The sequence below is a fragment of the Peromyscus californicus genome, unplaced genomic scaffold (assembly GCF_007827085.1).
Source record: "Peromyscus californicus insignis strain IS unplaced genomic scaffold, ASM782708v3 Scaffold_12__1_contigs__length_115047231, whole genome shotgun sequence".
Taxonomy (NCBI): Eukaryota; Metazoa; Chordata; class Mammalia; order Rodentia; family Cricetidae; genus Peromyscus; species Peromyscus californicus.
The window spans coordinates 46,050,762-46,069,844 of NW_026294413.1; the positions used below are offsets into that span (position 1 = coordinate 46,050,762).

Sequence of the window (19,083 nt, forward strand, 5' to 3'; positions counted from 1 at the left end):
ATTCCTTAAATACAGTAGAGCCACTGTTTATTTGCACATTCCTTAAATACAGTAGAGCCACTGTTTATTTGCGTGTCATTTACATCGTTTTAGTGATCTGCGGGTAGTTTGGGGTGTACAGGAGGAGGAGGGCAGCTTATTTGCAGATATTATGTTGTGCTTTTATGTAACAGACTTGTACACCTAAGCATTTCAGTACAACCGGTTCTGGAAGCAATCCCTGATACATACTGTAGTCGGTGACTGTAGTTACTTATTATTCATTACAAAAGTGCAGGCTTCTGCCTAGAATTGTGTATGTGTTCAATCGTACATGCCTATGTTTCTCTCTAAAAGCTGAGTTCATACACCTGTTTAGAGCTTTTCCTTGCTCTTTCCTGATTTCTTGCTCTCTCCTTTTTGATATCTTGTTTTCCCCGCTTTGAGACAGGATGTCCTTATGTAGCCCGAGGGAGCTGTGATTTGTGTGCTCCCCTGTCTCCCCCTTTGAAGTGCTTTGATCCCAGCTGTGCACCATACCCGGCAATTCAGCTCACCTCAGTTGCTACTGTCTTTTGAAACAGGTCTCTCTTCAGCCCAGGCTGACAGCCTGGAACTTCCAGCCCTGCCTCTCCATTGACCTTCTCTTTGCTAATTAATGGGGTCAATTCTCGGATCACATTTTCTTTTACCCATCCGAAACACTTGAAACCATGTTTTACTTCCTCGCTTTTCACTTCCAGTTTTCTTCCTATGTCATAGCGTGGTCTTCGTAGAGCCCTTTACTGATCCCTCCTCCATTTCAGGCCTTGCGCAGACTCAGGCTCAGTCTCTGCACTTGCTCTCCTTAGGCAGCCTTGCTCAGTCTATCTTCACTAAGCACTGTTCCCACTGAGGACTTGGATGGGCTTTCTCCAGATTGAACTTCTTTTCCACTTGGAAATGGATAGAAGCTTCAATTTAATAACTTGGAAACCATCCTCATCACGTCTATTTCCTACAACTGATAACTGCTACATCCTTTAGCCATTAAAAAACAGTCTGGTAGTTCTAGGCCAAAAATCTTAAAGGCATTTGCATGGCTTGGGCTCTCTGAGAAGCAGACTGAGGCAAAAATTGGAGAGCTGTAAGTTTAGGGAACAGTCTTTGATGCAGCATCCTTCAAAGCAAGACAAGGCTAGAGGAGCAAGTTATGTTGTAGTGCAGTCTTAACAAAGGCCTGGCCTCACAGCTACCATGGTCCATTGTGGTTAGAAGAGGGCTAGGAGCATAATGTCACCTGGGAAGTGGGTATAGCGGCATCCAAGGACTGACCTTGGAGAACTGCAGCTCATTCCACCTTGGCCAGGCATTTCAGATACAGGCTGCTCTGGGAAGAGGGCATGCCTTTGACTTTGGTCTCAAATGGTCAGAGCTAGGCTGCTTAGTGAGTGCAGTTCTGTGTCTGAGTCCTTCAGTCCCGAGGAGGGATCTGGACAGTGCAGAACTTCTGCGTAATTTTTGTCATTCCTTTGTCATTCCTCCTTTTGTCATATCTCATAGTCGTCCACCAAGCAGATGTTTGCTCTCCAAAGACATGAAAGTCTCTGACCATTTCCACCACATCCTCAAGTCCTGCTTTCGTTTATGTCCCAGTGCCTTGCCAGTTTACAGTCTGTTCTTTAACTGGTCCACCCTTGTTCTCTTTCACTCTTCAAACTGATCCTTCCAAAACAAAGCCAAATGATGTTACTCCAGTGCTCTCATTTCTCATTCCATCACCAACCAGGCCTTTCACGATCCATTCCCATTGCTTTTTAAGACTCCTAGCTTCCTAGTTCACTCTCTAGCCACCACGGCCATTTCGCTCAGTTTCCCAGCCTCTTTTGCCTTTCCTGTCTGTTACCATTACATGTTCTTCTTTCTCTGTCAGCCAGGATACAAGGCAAACAGATACCTGCCATATCAATATAAGTGACTTGGTCAAGGCTATCCAGTGAGAAAAGAACTTCAGTGCTTAGGGAAAGCATTGACATTTGCTGATCCCTGTCCTTCGGTTCTATCTCAGTAGAGAAAATTAATTCATTGTAAAGTTGAAAACATTGGTAATGTTTTTTGCATTCATCTTGGTTAGAGTTTTATAAAAGGATCATTGTGTAGTGCATTCCCCTGCAATTTCAAGTTGATTTCTAATAAAATGCATTGCTCTTACTGTAGCGGTGTGAGGGGATTGAGGTCATGCTACCCTGTGCATGGAACTAATTCTTTCTTGCTTTCTTTCCCGTGCAGAGCCTTTCATCCTACTATAAAGGAGGATTTGAGCAGAAAATGAGTAGGCGAGAGGCTAGTCTTATTTTAGGTGTAAGGTAAGTGCTGCATAAGTAGTTTTGTTTTGTGGCCAAGATGGTCTTGAAAATTGGAGGTGGGGGGAATTACAGTAGGTTTGTGCTTATATTTAAAATTTAAAAATAAAACCCAGAAGAGGACATATTACATTTTTGTCTTTTAAGGTCTGGAGTTTTAAGTTCAAGGAGTCCTAGGCTCTAGGTCCCATCACAAGATCCTCTATTGTGACACTGATTTCTCTCTAGACCAGTTGTCCCATAACCTCCACCTGCTTACTGTGGTACACCCACACCCAGAGAGAGAGGGAGGTGTGTGGATACAAATAAATAAGTGCAATAATAATTTTTGAAGACTGGACTTCCTTTAGCTTAGTGCTTTATTTAAAACTAAGAGATGGGAGTTTTCCTCGTCAGAGGAAGTAGTGGCTGGCATTAAGCAAAGGGACCATGTTAGTTAGCTAACTATTTCTGTGCTTAGTATTTACTCAGGGAGCATTATTTTCCCTCAACTTATTGACTCTGTTTACTACAGGCTCAAGAATGCCACTCAGTTCCACACACCTCATTTCTCCCACCCACCCCATGCTCCTTTCCCATGCCAGTCAAACATATTCCAGGGAACACTTTGAAATTCGTGGTCTTGGCAACAAACAAATCATTAAATGTAGCAATGATTTAGAGTTTTAATATAGCAAAACCAGAAGGGGAATAAACTGCATGTAAATGAGAATTCTCCCCCCAACTTCAAAGCTCACCACTAAGATGATAATTGTCTTAAAGGCAGTGGTTTTAAATTGTCACATTTGTGTACGTGAACTTTTCTTCCTTGTGTTTCAGTTTAATATAGTTTGATGGGCGTCAGACCACAATGTACATAGTACTTCAGGTTTTGTGTAGAAAAAAGTTACTTTTTAAAAAATTGGCAATGTGAAGGGGCATCAAGACCATGATGGGGAAACTTACAGATACAACTGAACCAAGCCAGTGGGAACTTATGAGCTTTGGACTGACAGCTGTGGAGCCTGCATAGGACTGGACTGGGTCCTCTGCATGGGCAAGATAGTTGTGTAGCTTGGTCTGTTTGAGAGTCCCCTGACAGTGGGAATAGGATCTATCTCTGGTGCATGAACTTGTGGTGATATTTTATTTGTGCTGAAATGTGGTGATATTTTATAAATAAAGCTTGCCTAGAGATCAAGGGGAAAAGGCCGGCCATTTTAAGTAAACAAGAAGTCAGACAGCACATGCCCTTAATCCTATCACTTAGCAGGCAGGATCTCTGTGTGTTCAAGGCCACACTAGAGAACAGAGCCAAGCGTGGTGACACACACCTGTAATCCCAGTACCAACCATAGAGACCTGGAGGTCTGTATAGACAGACAGAAAGTGACAGAGCTGTGTAGGAAGAGGAAGTGAGGTAGCTGAGCTAAGATAGCCAATGAGAAGGCAGAACAGCAAGGCAATAAAGGTGTGGGTAGACAGGAAGTAACTCACATTTGGAAGCTGCAGAGTTGGTGAGATAAGGCTGGTTGGTGGCTTCCCCTGTTTCCCTGATCTAAGACTTTCATCCCCATATTTGGCTCCTTGTTTTTTATTTAATAAGACCATTTAGAATTCATCTACATGAACTGGCCTTTTGGAGCCCATTGCCTATGGTGGGACACCTTGCACAGCCTTGATGCAGGGGGAGGGGCTTGGACCCACCTCAGCTGAATGTGCCGGGCTTTACTGACTCCCCATGGGAGGCTATACCTTTTTCGGAGGAGGAGATAGGAGAGGAAGGAGGAGGGGGAATCTGTGGGTTGGTATTTGAAATGAATAAAAAAATTCTTAATAAAAAAAATTTTAAAAAATAGGCAATGCCATTGATTTTCAAGAATATTGTAACTGAGGTGACTTTCAGACTTTGTTTCATGTATTCATTAAAACTTGATATACAGAATAAGAGCCAACACTCCATGTTTCTTCAAATATATACAAGAAATTGGTGCTTTTCTAAATTGATATCTATTTTTTTAGTAATTAGCTTTGTGAAGTACTGTTTTGTGAAGCTCTTTTTATAGGTTTCTAATTTTTATAATTAATAATCTTGTATAATGTCAGTGTTTACTAGCTACAGCCTTCATTCTTCTAAGGAATTTACTTTTTGTGATTGTTGTTCTTGGTTTTGGGTCTTTTGGTTTTTGTTGTTGTTGATGTTTTTTTTGGGGGGGGAGGGGGTACTATAAAATCCATGAAGCACCCATTGCATGTTCCATCTGAGATGATATCTTAAGTGCAGGTCATGGACTGTACCTGTAAGTCATTTGTATGTACGAGTCGGGCATCCAGAATAATAGAGCATAACTGGTGTAGAGGTGCTGGAGAGCGCCATAAACAGAAGGATCGGTGCACATCAGCACAGGAAGTGGAATTGCACAGGTTTTCAGAGTGATGTTGTTTTCATTTCTTACACAATTAGATAAGATAAAAGTTAGCTCTTGTGAATATCCAATTGTTACTTTACTTTCTCAAAACTCAATAAATAGTCTTTGAAATCAGACAGTATCTATTTGAGAGCTACCTAAAAGTTAGGTTTAAAAATGTTCCCCCATAAGGTTTCTGTAAAAAACCGAAAGAAGTATTCTCAGGTCCTTGCATAAAGGAACTTGTTTATTTTGTTTATGGAAGAATGGTTTGTCTGTTCGTTTAGCCAGTAATAGTTCTTTTTTCACAGGGATCTTATCTTTTGAGACAGTCTTGTTACATAGCCTTTTGAGTTCAAGATATTTTTGTCTCAGCCTCCTGAATGCTAGAAGTTTAGGCATGTGACACTATTCCAGACCCATAATAGGATGTATTAACATGTATGGCATTGTTATTTACCTGTAGGAGGTTAGTGGTAGCATGTAATTGACAAGAAACTGCTAGAAATTGGAGCGCTAACAGAATCAAAGACTGACACTTGATAGCAAGGGGAGGTGTTGTTCAAACAGAAGGAGGATCTTAAGTAGCATTCTGGGCCCTTTAGAAGGATCAGCCAACTTCTGCAGACTCTGAGAGTTGCATTTAGTTCATTCTCAGGATAGTGTTTCTGAGTCATTCAGGAAATGTTAGATTGTTTACATTCAGTTCTTTAAAAGTACAAATATATATACATACACATATATACATATAAAATGTATTTTCATAAACATCCTTTACTCTTTAAAGTAATCCTTGTAGATAGGCTTCATTGTATTTATGTTACATATGAGAAAATGGTAACTCAGAGAGTTTAAATGAGCAAGACAAATTCATAGCTGAAGAGCAGTAGAATTAGGATTTTTGAACTTAGATCTGAATAACTAAAATTGCATGCTTCCTGCTAACACAGAGTTCATCCATTCAGATTCCTTTGAGCTTCACAACTACCCTCATACTTTAAGCTGGCTATAAACTTACCCATTTGAAGCCTGGTAAAGTTGTCACTTAAATACAATAGCTGTTAGCTACAGTAGCTTCTACTGTTGGTGCTAAAATTCTTTTCATGCTCAGAAAATGAACCAAACGCTTGTAACTCTGAATAAGTCAGTTTCGTCATTCTAATTTTATGTTTATTTTCACTGTCTCCTTTCATTTTCACTCACATTCTAGGCTGCTGCACCGACACACTTTCCCACAGCTTTCTTACAAAGCTAGATACACTATGAACTATGTAGAGTTTGGAGATTGCTTGTTGAAGGTCTGACAGAAGGCAACAACTATTCTAGAACTCACTGGCAGTATCCTTGACCAACATCAGCCAGTACTCTGCAGCAAGACTGATCTAAAAAACTAGCAGACTAGTTCTGGAATTCTAGTACCTCGATGGTATATGTCACCTTCCTCCAAAATGACCTTAGAAACATAAACTTTCAATACTTGTAGTGTGCATAGTGTGACTCTCTTGGCCTGTGTATGTGGGGTGTTGTTGGTTGTGGTGGTGGTGTGTTGTTTTGGTGCTGGGCACTAAGTCTTGGGTCTTATGGCTGCTAGGTAAGGATTCTGTGTTGGAGCTAAATCTCCAACCCATCTTTTATTTATTCAGTTTTTAAAACTGAGAATGAGGACAGATATTATAAAGTACTGAAGGAAAATATAATACAGTATTGAGTCACCATGATTTATTTTAGTGGTTAGTAGAATTAAGTGTAAAGCTTGTAATTTTGTATTTGTCCACAAGATGGTGAAATTCTCATTAGTTTTTAATTTCTTGAAACCCATATAAATCATTAATTTATAATCTGCATTTTGTTAATTTGTTTACAGCCCATCTGCTAGCAAGGCCAAGATTAGAACAGCACACAAGAGAATGATGATTTTGAACCATCCAGACAAAGGTAGGTAGTAGCTCCATTTCCCATGGTCAGATGTGCTGTGAGTTCTTTCAGTTCTCTCCAGATCACATAAGCAATACAGGGCTGAAGCGGGAGTTAGGTGGCACGTGTGTGGAGATTCTCCTCGTAAGCAAGCGGGCTTGTGGTTCAGCGTGGAGTGACTCAATGGAAAGAGTGAATTTGAACTGTTAACTTCCAAGAATTTAGTTGCTGGCTTTAGGGATGAGTATCTGAACTCATTAATGTTCCCACATTGTGATCAAGAAAGAAACATGGGCTATGAGGTCGGGAGGTGGAATAAGCTGATTTGTGCATCATCTATTATATCCACTAAATCTTAAAGATAAAAGTAGAAGCTTTAGGGATTTCCTCTACATCTCTGTAATTTGTCATAGATGGTTATGAACTTTTAAATTTTGTTTAAGAAGACTCTGCGGTTGAGCTATTTATTTCTCACTGGTCAGGTTTTTAATGTAAATTTATCTTACAGAAAGACAATTATTATAACTTTAACTACACTACAGCTGCTTGAGAGAGAAAGCCCCATATGTTCATTACTGTCTTGCTTTAAAATAACAGATGGGAAAAGTTGCACTGTATTTCGGAAGTCAAGGGGGTGGGGGCAGGAAAGCGAAGGCTTTCTTAGATTCTTATTTATAGACTTTCAGTTTTGTAATTATTTTGGAAAAAATTAAAAACGAATTTTGGATTCCTATTCCTTTTGACACCAAAATAAAGCGTTCTTTTTCAGCTTTCTCAACTTAATTACTTACTATAAAAATTCTTTTCACTGAACATTATCGCCGTTGGTTTTGTACTTGCTGTTCTTTAGTGTGAATAAACAAGAGAATAAACTTTGAAAAGAGGTTTTGCTGAAATTTTTTAAAGAGCTTCAGCAGTTACTGGAAGATCCACTCAACTAATTTGTTCTTTATTGTGTGCTTTCAGTGAGCAAGAAATGTGTTTAAGTGCCTCCTTGAAGTCCTTTTTCTCCTGAATGTCCTCTGCCCCTTCTGGGTCAAGTGCATGCTCTTGGCTGTGATTGATTGCAATAGTATTAAGCACTCCTGTCTGTCAGATGATTGATAAGTTGTTGGTTGTTTCTACCAGGAAGGAAGCAAGTTCTAAAATGTATCCAAGAGAGTATGTTGTTTTACATAAAAATTAAAATTAAAAATTTAAAATGGCCCAGTAATACCCAAAATAAGGACTTGTTTTCTTCTTAGATAATTTATTTATCAGATATATATCATATGTGTGTGATATATCAGACTTTGGATGCCAGTATGCCTACCAGTACCTTCCTATCTGGTTTTGTGTGAACAACTGAGTGAGAAAGGATGAGCCATGCAGGCAGGAAGCTAGTATTTTCTGCTGGCATTGTAGCCTTAACATTCCCTTAATTTCTCCAGATTGTAGTTTTTATCATGTGTAAAAAAAGGGATTTATTCTGAAGTCCTTTTTTTATGGAACTTAATGCAATCATATTTTATACTTATGAAGGAAGGAACCGTACTCTGTATTTTTCTTCAGATCACACGTTTAAGAAAGATCTCTGTCTGTTCGGATTTTGTACCCTCTAAGGGTGTATTGATGCTGTGGGTTATTCCCCCCATAGAATTGCTAATTTGTTCAGTTTAGAACATCTGGAATTTCCTAAGCTCATGGACTTCCTAAGTCCTGTACCAGCTGTGATGGTTGGTGTTAGTTGTCACAGGGGGACAGACCTATAGGCCTGCCTGCTCTGTTGATCTTTATTACATTCACTGGGGGAGGAGAGCCACCACCCGCTGTGGATGACACCATTCCCTGAACACAGAATTCTGGGTGGTATAAGATAAAGAACACTGGTTGAGCACTATCATTCCTGCGTTCATTGGTGTCTTCTGACTGCACGTCCTGTGTGCCCAGTTGCTTCCAGATCTTTCTGCCTTGACTTGTCTGCCATGACAGACCTTGAACTGTGAGATAAACCCTTTTTTCCCTTGAGCTGCTTTTGTCTATTTTATCACAGTAATAAGAAAATAAAGTACCTCGCATTTGGGAGGAAACACAAGTACAGCAAACTAAGAGGAATATTGGTACTTCCTATGTGTGATGAAGTTGAAATACTGACTCATAAATCTGAAAATTATCTCTAGAGAAGTCATAGGCTTTTCAACAAAAATGTTTCCTTGACCTTGGAAGGAGAAAGCTAGGAATATTGCAGAGCATAGTGATGAGCAATCCAGTTCTGCCCCCACCTTTTCTCTTTTTCCAGCAGAGTTGTCCTGGCCAGGTCAGCACTAAGTGTTGTAAGCCCTTACAGCTACTAACCTCTCCCAGTACTGAAATTCACTTCTGTGCTCTCCCAATTCTGACCAAAGTCACTTTTCTGTTTGTTACCAGTGGGTGGGGTAAACATAGAGCAGCATGTGTGCAACAAGCTTTAACTTATCAGGTTGTGCAAAGAAAATGACTCCAGAAAACAAACATGGGAAATGACTGGAAATAATATTTTTGTAACTAGTTTGAAATGAGCATTCAGGTGACTTTCAATAAAAAGTGAACTTAGTGAGTGAGACTAATGCTGTAAGAAGTATCTCGGGTCTTTGATCTGATGGTTTGAAGCTAATGTCTTAGTTTATCAACTTTTTTAACTGCTGAAGAAAGGGGTTATTTTCTATAAAGTCAGTAGTTTGATATGCTACCTCATGAACATCCAAGAGGGAAGATTGACAGATGGGGCAAATTTGAAAACTAAGCTACAGACTGTCCTTCCTGTCTTCCCTTTTGAAGACAGGACTTCCTATAGCTGAGCCTCCTGATGACCTCAAACTCATTATGTAGCTGAGGATGACCTTGAACTTTGATCCCCCTGCCCCACCTGGTTACTGAGGTGCTGGGATCCACACCAAGGCTTCTGTATGCTAGAAACACTTCATCATTTGAGGTGCATCTCCAACCTGCCTGTAGGGATTTCTTCCAGGCTGTCTAGATGGTGTTTCTTTTTTTTTTTTTTTTTTTTTGGTTTTTCGAGACAGGGTTTCTCTGTGTAGCTTTGCACCTTTCCTGGAACTCACTTGGTAGTCCAGGCTGGCCTTGAACTCACAGAGATCCGCCTGGCTCTGCCTCCCGAGTGCTGGGATTAAAGGCGTGCGCCACCACCGCCCGGCAGATGGTGTTTCTTAATGTTTTCCTATATGTAAGAAATTAAAAACATGTTTGTGTGTGATATTTATATGTATGTTGTGTTAAATACATATACATGTACACACATGTTGTTGGTTACTTTTGCTCTTTTGGGGGGCTTGCCACCCACTCCTACCAGAGTCTGCAAGAAATATGTGGCAGGTGACAGCTTGTATTCATAAAGTCAACCCACCAGATGAATAATTCTCTGATATGAACCCCACTTGGTAAAAACTGTGGGGTCACTGACTGTAAATCAGTTTGTTTCTGTCTGCAGTTCTCTCATGTGCTACCACAATTCCTCCCTAAAAAGAACTGTGGGACCCTTCGCACAGCCTATTGGTGGTGTGTTCTCCACATATTGGGCACAGTTATGTCTGTGAATTGACAGTAGGATGACTTATGCTGTGTAATTTTGGTGAATAAAATATACCTTCTTAGCCAGGCCTTTATTCCACCACTTCAAGACAATTACAGACCTCAGAGCAAATCCAAAATAGACTAGTTGCCCCTGGAGGTGAATTGCTCAAGGGCAAGTTCCCAGGTGTCTAATTGTAGAATCAAGGTCAGGCATTAACCAACTTTAGTGCCGGTTTTTTGCTTGCAAAAGCCTGGCTGATAGCGTTAAAGACACAATTACCTGTACAAATCCTCTCAGCAACTGACTTTTTATACATACTCCTAACCTCACTTTTATGATACAAGGCTCAAGGTTCAGCCAACTAACTGTTTATTGCTTAGATCCTGAATTGAATGTCACTCTCCGTGATGTCGCTCAGGCTATGTGCCTCCTGTCTGCACAGCAAAGCATTGCCATGATTACTCACTTCTAGTCAGAGTGACATCTTTAGCCTGAAAAAAACTGTGTGATCAGAATGGCTCTGTTTCTTAATGTTTGTTCAAGATATGCTATACAACCCTGAAAATGCAGCTTATATATTGTCTAGAGTTTTCTGTTGAGGAGTTTTTTTCATGATGAAATAAAAAGAGAAAGTTACCATCAGGACTCGTGTGTTTCCTTATTAGCCCTCAGATAGAAAAGATTAGCTCTTGTCATATTTGTAGATTTTTTTTGCATACCCTGGGCTGCTAGAGGCTGGCCTTCCAGGCAGCAATAAGCTCCCAAACAAATCACACACAGAGGCTCATTCTTAATTATAAATGTCCAGCCTTAGCTTGGCTTGTTTCTTGCCAGGTTTCTTAAACTTAAATTATCCTATCTACCTTTTGCCTCTGGGCTTTTACCTTTCTCTTACTTCTGTAAATCTTACTTTCACTCTTACTCTGTGGCTTGCTGTGTGGCTGGGTGCTTGGCCCTTACCATCCCTCTCCTTGTTCTCTTGCTCTTTTCTTTTTTCCTCCAAGATTTCTCCTTCTATTTATTCTCTCTGCCTAGTAACCCAGCCTATCCTTTCTCCTGCCTTGCTGTTTGGCTGTTTAGCTCTTCATTAGACCCTCAGGTATTTTAGACAGTCAAAGTAACACAGCTTCACAGAGTTAACAAATGAAACATAAAAGACTGCAACACATCTTTGTATCATTAGACAAATATTCCACAGCATAAACAAATGTAACACATCTTAAAATAATAATCTACAACACATACACACAGATCTCTACTCTGTTAGTTTGCATCTTCTCCTCTTTTTATCAGATTGCCTAAGGATTTGTCAGTCACTAACTTTTTCAAATAACCAACTCTTTGGTTGGTTTAGTACATTGTCCTTTTCAGTCTTTGTTTCATTAATGTCTTCCCTAATCTATTATTTCTTACCATCTAATGGGTTTGGGTTTGGCTGTTTGTTGGGTTGTTTATTTAAGTGTGGTAATATTTTATTTGTGCACCCCAATAAAGCTTATCTGGAGATCAGAGGAAAAAGCCAGCCACTATATTAAATATAGAGGTCAGGCAGTGGTAGCACACACCTTTAATCCTACCACTCAGGAGGCAGAGATTCATCCAGAGCTCTGTGAGTTCAAGGCCACACTGGGAACAGAGCCAGGCGTGGTGGCACATGCCTTTAATCCCAGCACTAGTTAACCATAGAGGTCTGGAGGTCTGGACAGACAGACAGGAAGTGATAGAACTGGGTGAAAAGAGGAAGTGATAAAGCTGGGCAGAGAAAGGAAGTAAGATGGCAGAGCACAGAAAGGTATATAGGTGTGAGTATACAGGAAGTAGCTGTCTCTGGAGGCTGAGGAGTTGGTAAGGTGAGGTTGGCTATGGCTTGTTCTATTCCTCTGATCTCTCAGTTTTCATCCCAATATCTGGCTCCAGGGTTTGTTTTGTTTTTTGTTTTTTTGATTTTTATTAATAAGACCATTTAGCAAATTTGTGTTACATTTAAAATTTCAGATTTTTAAAATAAAAAAAATGTGAACTCACATCTCTCAGATTTTCTAATGTGAGCACTTATAGCTTTCAGTTGCCTTGGCTATATCTCAGCAGTTCTGATAGGTTGTGTTCTTACATGTCTCTAGAGATTTTTTTAAATTTCTTCTCTGATTTCTTGAGTGACCAGCTGTTCATTAAAAATTGTATTGTTTAGTTTCTTTGTATTTCTGTAGTTTTCTTATTTCTACCTTTATTCCATTATGCTTTAATAGGACTCAAGGAATTATCTTCATTATTTTTATTGTTTTAAATGTGATTTATATCCTAAGATATGACTAAATTTGGATAAGGTTTGATGTACTATTGAGAAAAATGCCTATTAGAGTAAAGGTAACTGAGCCAGTAACTGAGCCACATAAAAGAATGTACATTAAAGATATGGGTTAATTTAAGTTGTAAGAGCTAGTTAGTAACAAGTCTAAGCTATGGCCAAGCTTTTGTAATTAATAAGAAGCCTCTGTGTGGTCATTTGGGAGCTGGCAGGACAGATGCCTAATGTCCTGCTGCGTAAATACACATAAAACCTGAGAAAGCTTAAAAAAGGTTCTAAACGGCCAGGCGGTGGTGGTGCAGGCTTTTAATCCTAGCACATGGGAGGCAGAGGCAGGCAGATCTCTGTGAGTTTGAGACCAGCCTGGGCTATAGAATGAGTTCCAGGAAAGGTGCCAAAGCTACACAGAGAAACCCTGTCTGAGGGTTCTAAACACCCCAAAACAGAGCCAAACACAGCTTCCTAGTCTCATGTCTCTCATGCAGGCCTCAATACAGAGACCTGTCTCCTGGAAGCTGCCTGCATGCTTGAGCAGCCAGTGTGCCATGAACTAAGCCCCATGTTGGGTTTAAAGTTTTGCTCATGAAACAGAAAACGTTACAGATACACAGTAAAGCAGGTTCAGACAGAAAAATCCTCTAAACAGGTCACAATGTGTAGACAGTCATAAGTATAAATAAGTAGTTTTACAATAATAAAGTCTTTAAAAAAAGAGTAAAGTAATTAAAAAAAAGAAAGAAGCCACATAGAGATGGAAAATACATAGTGACTCTGGATCCTGTATGTTATTGTGTTGTCTTTTAATTTTTTGATTGCTGGTGAACAAACAGTAGTTGCTGAGAGACATTGGGTTATGGAAACTGCTAAATTAAACCAACATATATATTTTTAAAATGTCTCAACTTTAAAAAAGAAGGAAAAAGTTATGTCACATTAAGGAAGAGGTTATGCTTTTGTTTCCACAGGAAACGAAAGGATGTCGATTCCTCTATCTATTGGTAATATTTTATATACATCTGATAAATCCAGTTGATCTATAGTGTATTTGACTCTGAAGTATCTTTGCTTTTTTCTTTTTAGTTTAGAAGGCCTATTTAAATATGAGAGTGAGGTATTCTTATATTGTGTCAGCCCGGATGTGGCCTTTTATGCCTTTTAGTGTTTGTCTTATGAAATTAGAGGTGCCAATGTTTGGTGCATAAATGTTTACAATTATATCTCAATGAGTGGTTCCCTGTTTAAAGATGTAATGCCCCTTTATCTTCTGATTAGTGTTGATTTGAAGTTCACTTTATCTAATATAAAGATAACTATGTCTGCTTCATTTTGATGTCCAGCTGCTGGAATCTTGTTTTCTATCCTTTGATGTTGGGTTTTGGGTATCTTTGCTGGCTAAGTGAGTTTCTTGGAGACAGCATATAATTCATTCTTGTTTTTCAATCTGGTCCATTAGTCTGTGTCTTTTTAATGTGAGTTGAGGCCATATACATTTAAGATTATTATAGAAAGGGGTTTGGTCTTTCCTGTCAGTTTGCTAGGTGATGTTTTGTTTTGCTAGGTTATTGGTATTACTTTTTCTTCTCCCATATTAGTTCTGAGGATTTGCTGCATTGCTATGTTGGACATGGCAGTTCCTTTCCCAGGTCTACTATGTTCTTCAGTTACTTTCATGGAGTGTAAGCTTTCATGTATTTTCCTGAAGGAGACTCTCTTAACTTCTTCTCTGTAACGTATTCCATTAAGAGTTTTCTTCAGTGCTGGTTAGGTTGTCGTGAATTGATTTAATTTGTGTTTGTCTTAAAATATCCTAATTGCTCCATCAGTTTTTGAAAGATACCTTTTTGGGGTAAAGCATTCTTGGTCCCCAGTTATTTAACATGACATGTCTTATTCCAAGCTCCTCTGGCTTTTATTGTTGTTGATGGAAAGTCTGTGGTGATTCTGATATTTCCACCTTTGCATGTAAGTCAATATCTTTCTCATGCTGCTTTTAGGATTTTTTTCTTTACTTTGCATTTTTGACATACTGGCTATGATATGTCATGGAGAGTTTCCTTTCTCATGTCTTTTGGGAGCTCTGTAGACCTCTTGTGTTTGGACATCTGCTTTTTTCCATGAAGTTTGGAGATTTTTTTTCTGCTATAATTTCATTAAGTAGTCTGTCTATTCCATTTGATTTTACTTCTGTTCCTTCTATACCATAAATTCTCAAGGTCAGGGTAGGGGGCAGGCTGAGAACTGCTGACAGAAGCCAAGAGTCTGTAACAGGTATTAGCCATGGTGAGAGAGACTGGCAGCCAGAGGCCGCTTTGAGATGTTAAATAGGCACCTCTATTAGAAACCTCTAACTAGGCAGTGTGCCCTGTGCCCTCAGGAGTCAGAGGCATGTGGCTCTCTGTTTGAGGCCAGCTGGGTCTAAGAGTGAATTCCAGGACAACCAGGGGTACACAGAGAAACCCTGTCTTGAAAAAACAAAAAGAGAAAAAGAAAAAATTTTCATATATAATATATATGTAGTGTGTGTATATATGTATGTATGTGTGTATATATGTATATATGTATGTATGTGTACCTCAGTTAGCTGTTTGTCCTGGGATTCTTTGATATCTAACAATCATCTCATTCATTTCAAATATTTCTGTTTGGCTCCTTTTCAGTGTTTCAAATTCTGCTAATATTTTTCCTCTATATTTTGGACTTTCACTTCTAATTTACTGTTTTGTTCACTTTGGAGACTGTGTCGTCAAGATCTTGGATAAACTTCTTCTTTCATTCATCCGTTTGTTCTTTCATATGATAATTCTTTTAAAAAGTAAAATTCTGGATTTTTTTTCCTCAGGCATTTCCACCATCTCTTTAGTTTCAAGTTCCTTTATGGGGAATTGGTCAGTTGGGGCTGGGCTTGGTGGTTGTTCACATCCCAGGGCTTACCTGTCATGGTTTTGCTTCTGTTAAAGTGAGTTTGTCTTTCAGTTTTGATTTCTCCTTCTCAGATGATCTGGGGTGGAAAAAGAAAAATGTGTCCTTCAAAACTTGAAAGAAATTCAAGCAGTGGTGGTGCACATCTTTAATCCCAGCACTCAGGAGGCAGACACAGGCAGACCTCTGTGAGTTCGAGGCTAGCCTGGTCTACAGAGCAAGTTCCAGGCCAGCCAGAGCTACACAGAAAATCTCAAAAAAAAAAAAAAAGGAAAAAAAAAGCTTGAAAGAAAACTAAGTAAAGGGAGAAATAGTTTAAGGTGAAAGCATGCTCAATTTTTTAAATTAAGTATACATTATGATATTTAAGCACTGTTGATTTTATAAGAAATACTCCATTTTATTTTAGGATCGAACCCAGAAACTTTAATGGAACTCACCTCCTGAAATTAGTTTCTTTTCTCTTCAGTCTAAATTTATGTATTTAATCATTTTTAAATGTGTGTTAATAGAAGTATTATAATCCTTATAACATTTGCATTTTCATAATTTTTTCCACCATTATAGTGTTATACTATATATATATATAATGCTATATAATTGTTTTACAATTTTTATCTCTACTCTGACTTAGTAAAAACTACTTATATTCTCATGTCAATCTCTGCGTTCATTCTCTTATAGTATGTAGTTTCTTTAGGTAGTTGGGAGAGGAAAGATTGTTTTCAAGGTGCCTGAGTTGGGGGACCCTTTGCTGCTGAACCAGAATTCAGCAGTGGTGGTTTCTTAAAATTAGTTGCATTTGGAATCTAAAGCCACACTAATGAATTTCAGAAGTTCATTACATAAAATGTATGGCTCTGTCATGAACTTTGTATTGATTTTTTTTTTTTTTTTTTTTTTTTTTTTGGTTTTTCGAGACAGGGTTTCTCTGTGTAGCTTTGCGTCTTTCCTGGAACTCGCTTTTGGAGACCAGGCTGGCCTCGAACTCAGAGATTCGCCTGCCTCTGCCTCCCGAGTGCTGGGATTAAAGGCGTGCGCCACCACCGCCCGGCTTTGTATTGATTTTATATCCAAGTATGATTTTGTAACATCATTCACTGATCATTTGGAAAGTACTGCTTCACTGAGAGTTCCAAATGAGCCAAGTGCTGATGTATTTCATTGTGGAGTATTTCTCAAGATGTAGTCTGGGCACTAGCAGCAAACTCTTGGGCTCACTTTAGACCTACAGAATCAGAAAATGGGCAAGGCCAGCAATGTGTATTGATTAACAAGTCCTCTGGAAAGTCTGATGTCTGAGAACCTCTGAAGTTTCCAACCAGGCCAAGGGTGTTCATCAGAACTGGTTCTGACCTCTATCACTGTTGTCCCCTTGCTCATCAGAAATGTTTAGGAACTGAAGCTCCTGCTTCTTTCTAAACCTTTCTCTTCTGCCTTGTTCAAGTTCGAAAGTTGATTGTATTTGGAGAGAAAACTTTGTCAAGAGATTTCTGTTTCAACCCTAGCCTCCCATGTCCCACCCACCCCCCACCCCCCACCCCCCACCCCTGGCCCCCACATTAGATCCTAAACCTTTCTTAATACTGCAGTGTTGGTTTTTGTCTTTCTAGCGCATGTATAGCGAGCAGGCCTGCCCTTGAGCAGCTTTCCCCGGCCATTTGCCTGTGTTTTAGCTTCTTTTCTGCACCAAGAACAAGCAAATACCATGGGAAAGGGAGTGTTAAATGTCAAAATACTATCTTCAGCTTCCTCATGTCACTTCCAGAACCTGTGCATACTTATAGTCTTATTTCCTGAATAACCTCTTTATAAGCCTAAGAAACAGGAAGGAGTTTGTTGTTTTGATTTTTACTGGGGAAAATCATTTTTGGCTTTAATTTGGTTATTTTCAAGGTGATACAAGCTGTTCCACCATTACCAAGAGCAGAAGTTAAAGAAGCTTACTTTTGAAGCATCTCACAGGCAGATGAATCGGCTAGTAGATTGTTTAGTAGCCCAGACCTACTTCAGGATGAAGAGAAGTAATGAATTTGAGATAGTTAGTAGTTACTCTCAATTGATGCTAGAAATAAACTACTTCTGATTGAGTCTGAATTAAAGAATTAAATTGGTAGCAGAGCAGTTTATTGAAGGAAAGATGACTTAGAAAGGGCAGGTAGATTTTAGACAGGATTGGAGAAAAAAAATACTGTCTTGTTGTTAGATGTAGTACTCAGGAGATAATCCAGGTGGAATTGGAGAGTAGGAAGATGGACAAATCAAGAGTCCAAAAGAGGAGTCTGCATGTCTTGTAACTCCAGCTATCCCAGAGGCTGAGTTCAAGGCCAGACTGGCTGCCATAGAAGACTTTGTCTTGGGTTCTTTTTGTTTTGTTTTAGTGGGTTTGAAATATAGCACAGTGGTGGAGCACTTCTTATGTTGTATGTACAAAACATCTAGATTCAGTCCCCAGCACTACAAAAATAGTACCAAGTAAAAAGTTACAGAAAGTGAAAGTATGTATCAAGATAGAGGGGAGAGACTGGGTGTCCAGGTGTGAGGAACTCAAATATTTATAAATTGGGAAGAATCAGCAAAAGAGATGGAAGGAGAAAATAGTATAATAGAAGCTGAGATGGGAATACATTCAAGAAAACCAACTGAGCCGGGCGGTGGTGGCGCACGCCTTTAATCCCAGCACTTGGGAGGCAGAGCCAGGCGGATCTCTGTGAGTTCGAGGCCAGCCTGGGCTACCAAGTGAGTCCCAGGAAAGGCGCAAAGCTACACAGAGAAACCCTGTCTCGAAAAACCAAAAAAAAAAAAAAAAAAAAAAAGAAAACCAACTGAGCCGAGCTGCTGTGAGGACCATTAAGCTGAGGGTGGGGAGTGGGCACATGGGGTTTTGTTTGGTTTTGTTTGATTTTAGTGTTTGAAGAATCTATGCCAGGCAGTGGTAGCACACACTTTAATCCCAGCACTCAGAAGACAGAGGCAGTTGGATCTCTGGGTTGGAGACCAGCCTGGTGAGTTCTAGGACAGCCAGGGCTACAGAGAAACCCTGTCTTGAAGAAACAAAAAAAAAAAAACCAAAAAAAAAAACCAAAAAAAAATGGAGGAGGAAGGAAGGAAAATGGAGAATTATTTGTGACTTTAAAAACAGTTTCAGCTGGCACTGATTTAGAAGTAAAAACACTTAGACAACTTTTTTTGAGATTTGTGAGAAAAAGGAAGAAATGGAGTAAGCTGCAAGAGAGGATTGTGACATTTCAGAAAAGAATGTGGGGAGATCCTGGTAATTTTGAGCAAGCTTGTATTGTATCAGCTAGAGAGATTGATGAGTTAGAAGAGATTACAATTAAATCAACATAAATGTTTTTTTACATTCCTGCATCAATTGCATACATATGGGACAGAAATTTGGCAGTGTTTGTTGTGAAGAAGAGCCATGAGTATATAGTTGCTCTCAAAGCCTGCAAGGCTTCTTAGTATAAAAACTACAAAGAAAGTTTATGCATCATAATCTATAGGAAGGACATACAGTGTCTTTATTAAAACCCAGGTACCACCACGATCTTCTGTTCTGTTCTCACTCTTCATTCATTGCCAGCACTGCTGAGTCTAAAGGATTTCATTAAACACACCTTGTTGAGATGAGGTGTTCATATTTATTGAGTTAAAGCGTGCCTTTCAGAACTGCTTGATAGA

At 39.3% G+C, this 19,083-nt stretch overlaps 1 protein-coding gene across 1 annotated transcript in view; it reads left to right on the forward strand.

The window, feature by feature from the left end:
* Dnajc15 (DnaJ heat shock protein family (Hsp40) member C15) overlaps positions 1 to 19,083 on the forward strand; it is a 53,763-nt gene that overhangs the window by 25,332 nt on the left and 9,348 nt on the right. Inside the window, exons 4-5 of the mRNA XM_052732685.1 lie at positions 2,248 to 2,324; positions 6,573 to 6,643. Coding sequence (XP_052588645.1) covers positions 2,248 to 2,324; positions 6,573 to 6,643 — 148 coding nt within the window. The remainder of the gene's footprint in view (positions 1 to 2,247; positions 2,325 to 6,572; positions 6,644 to 19,083) is intronic.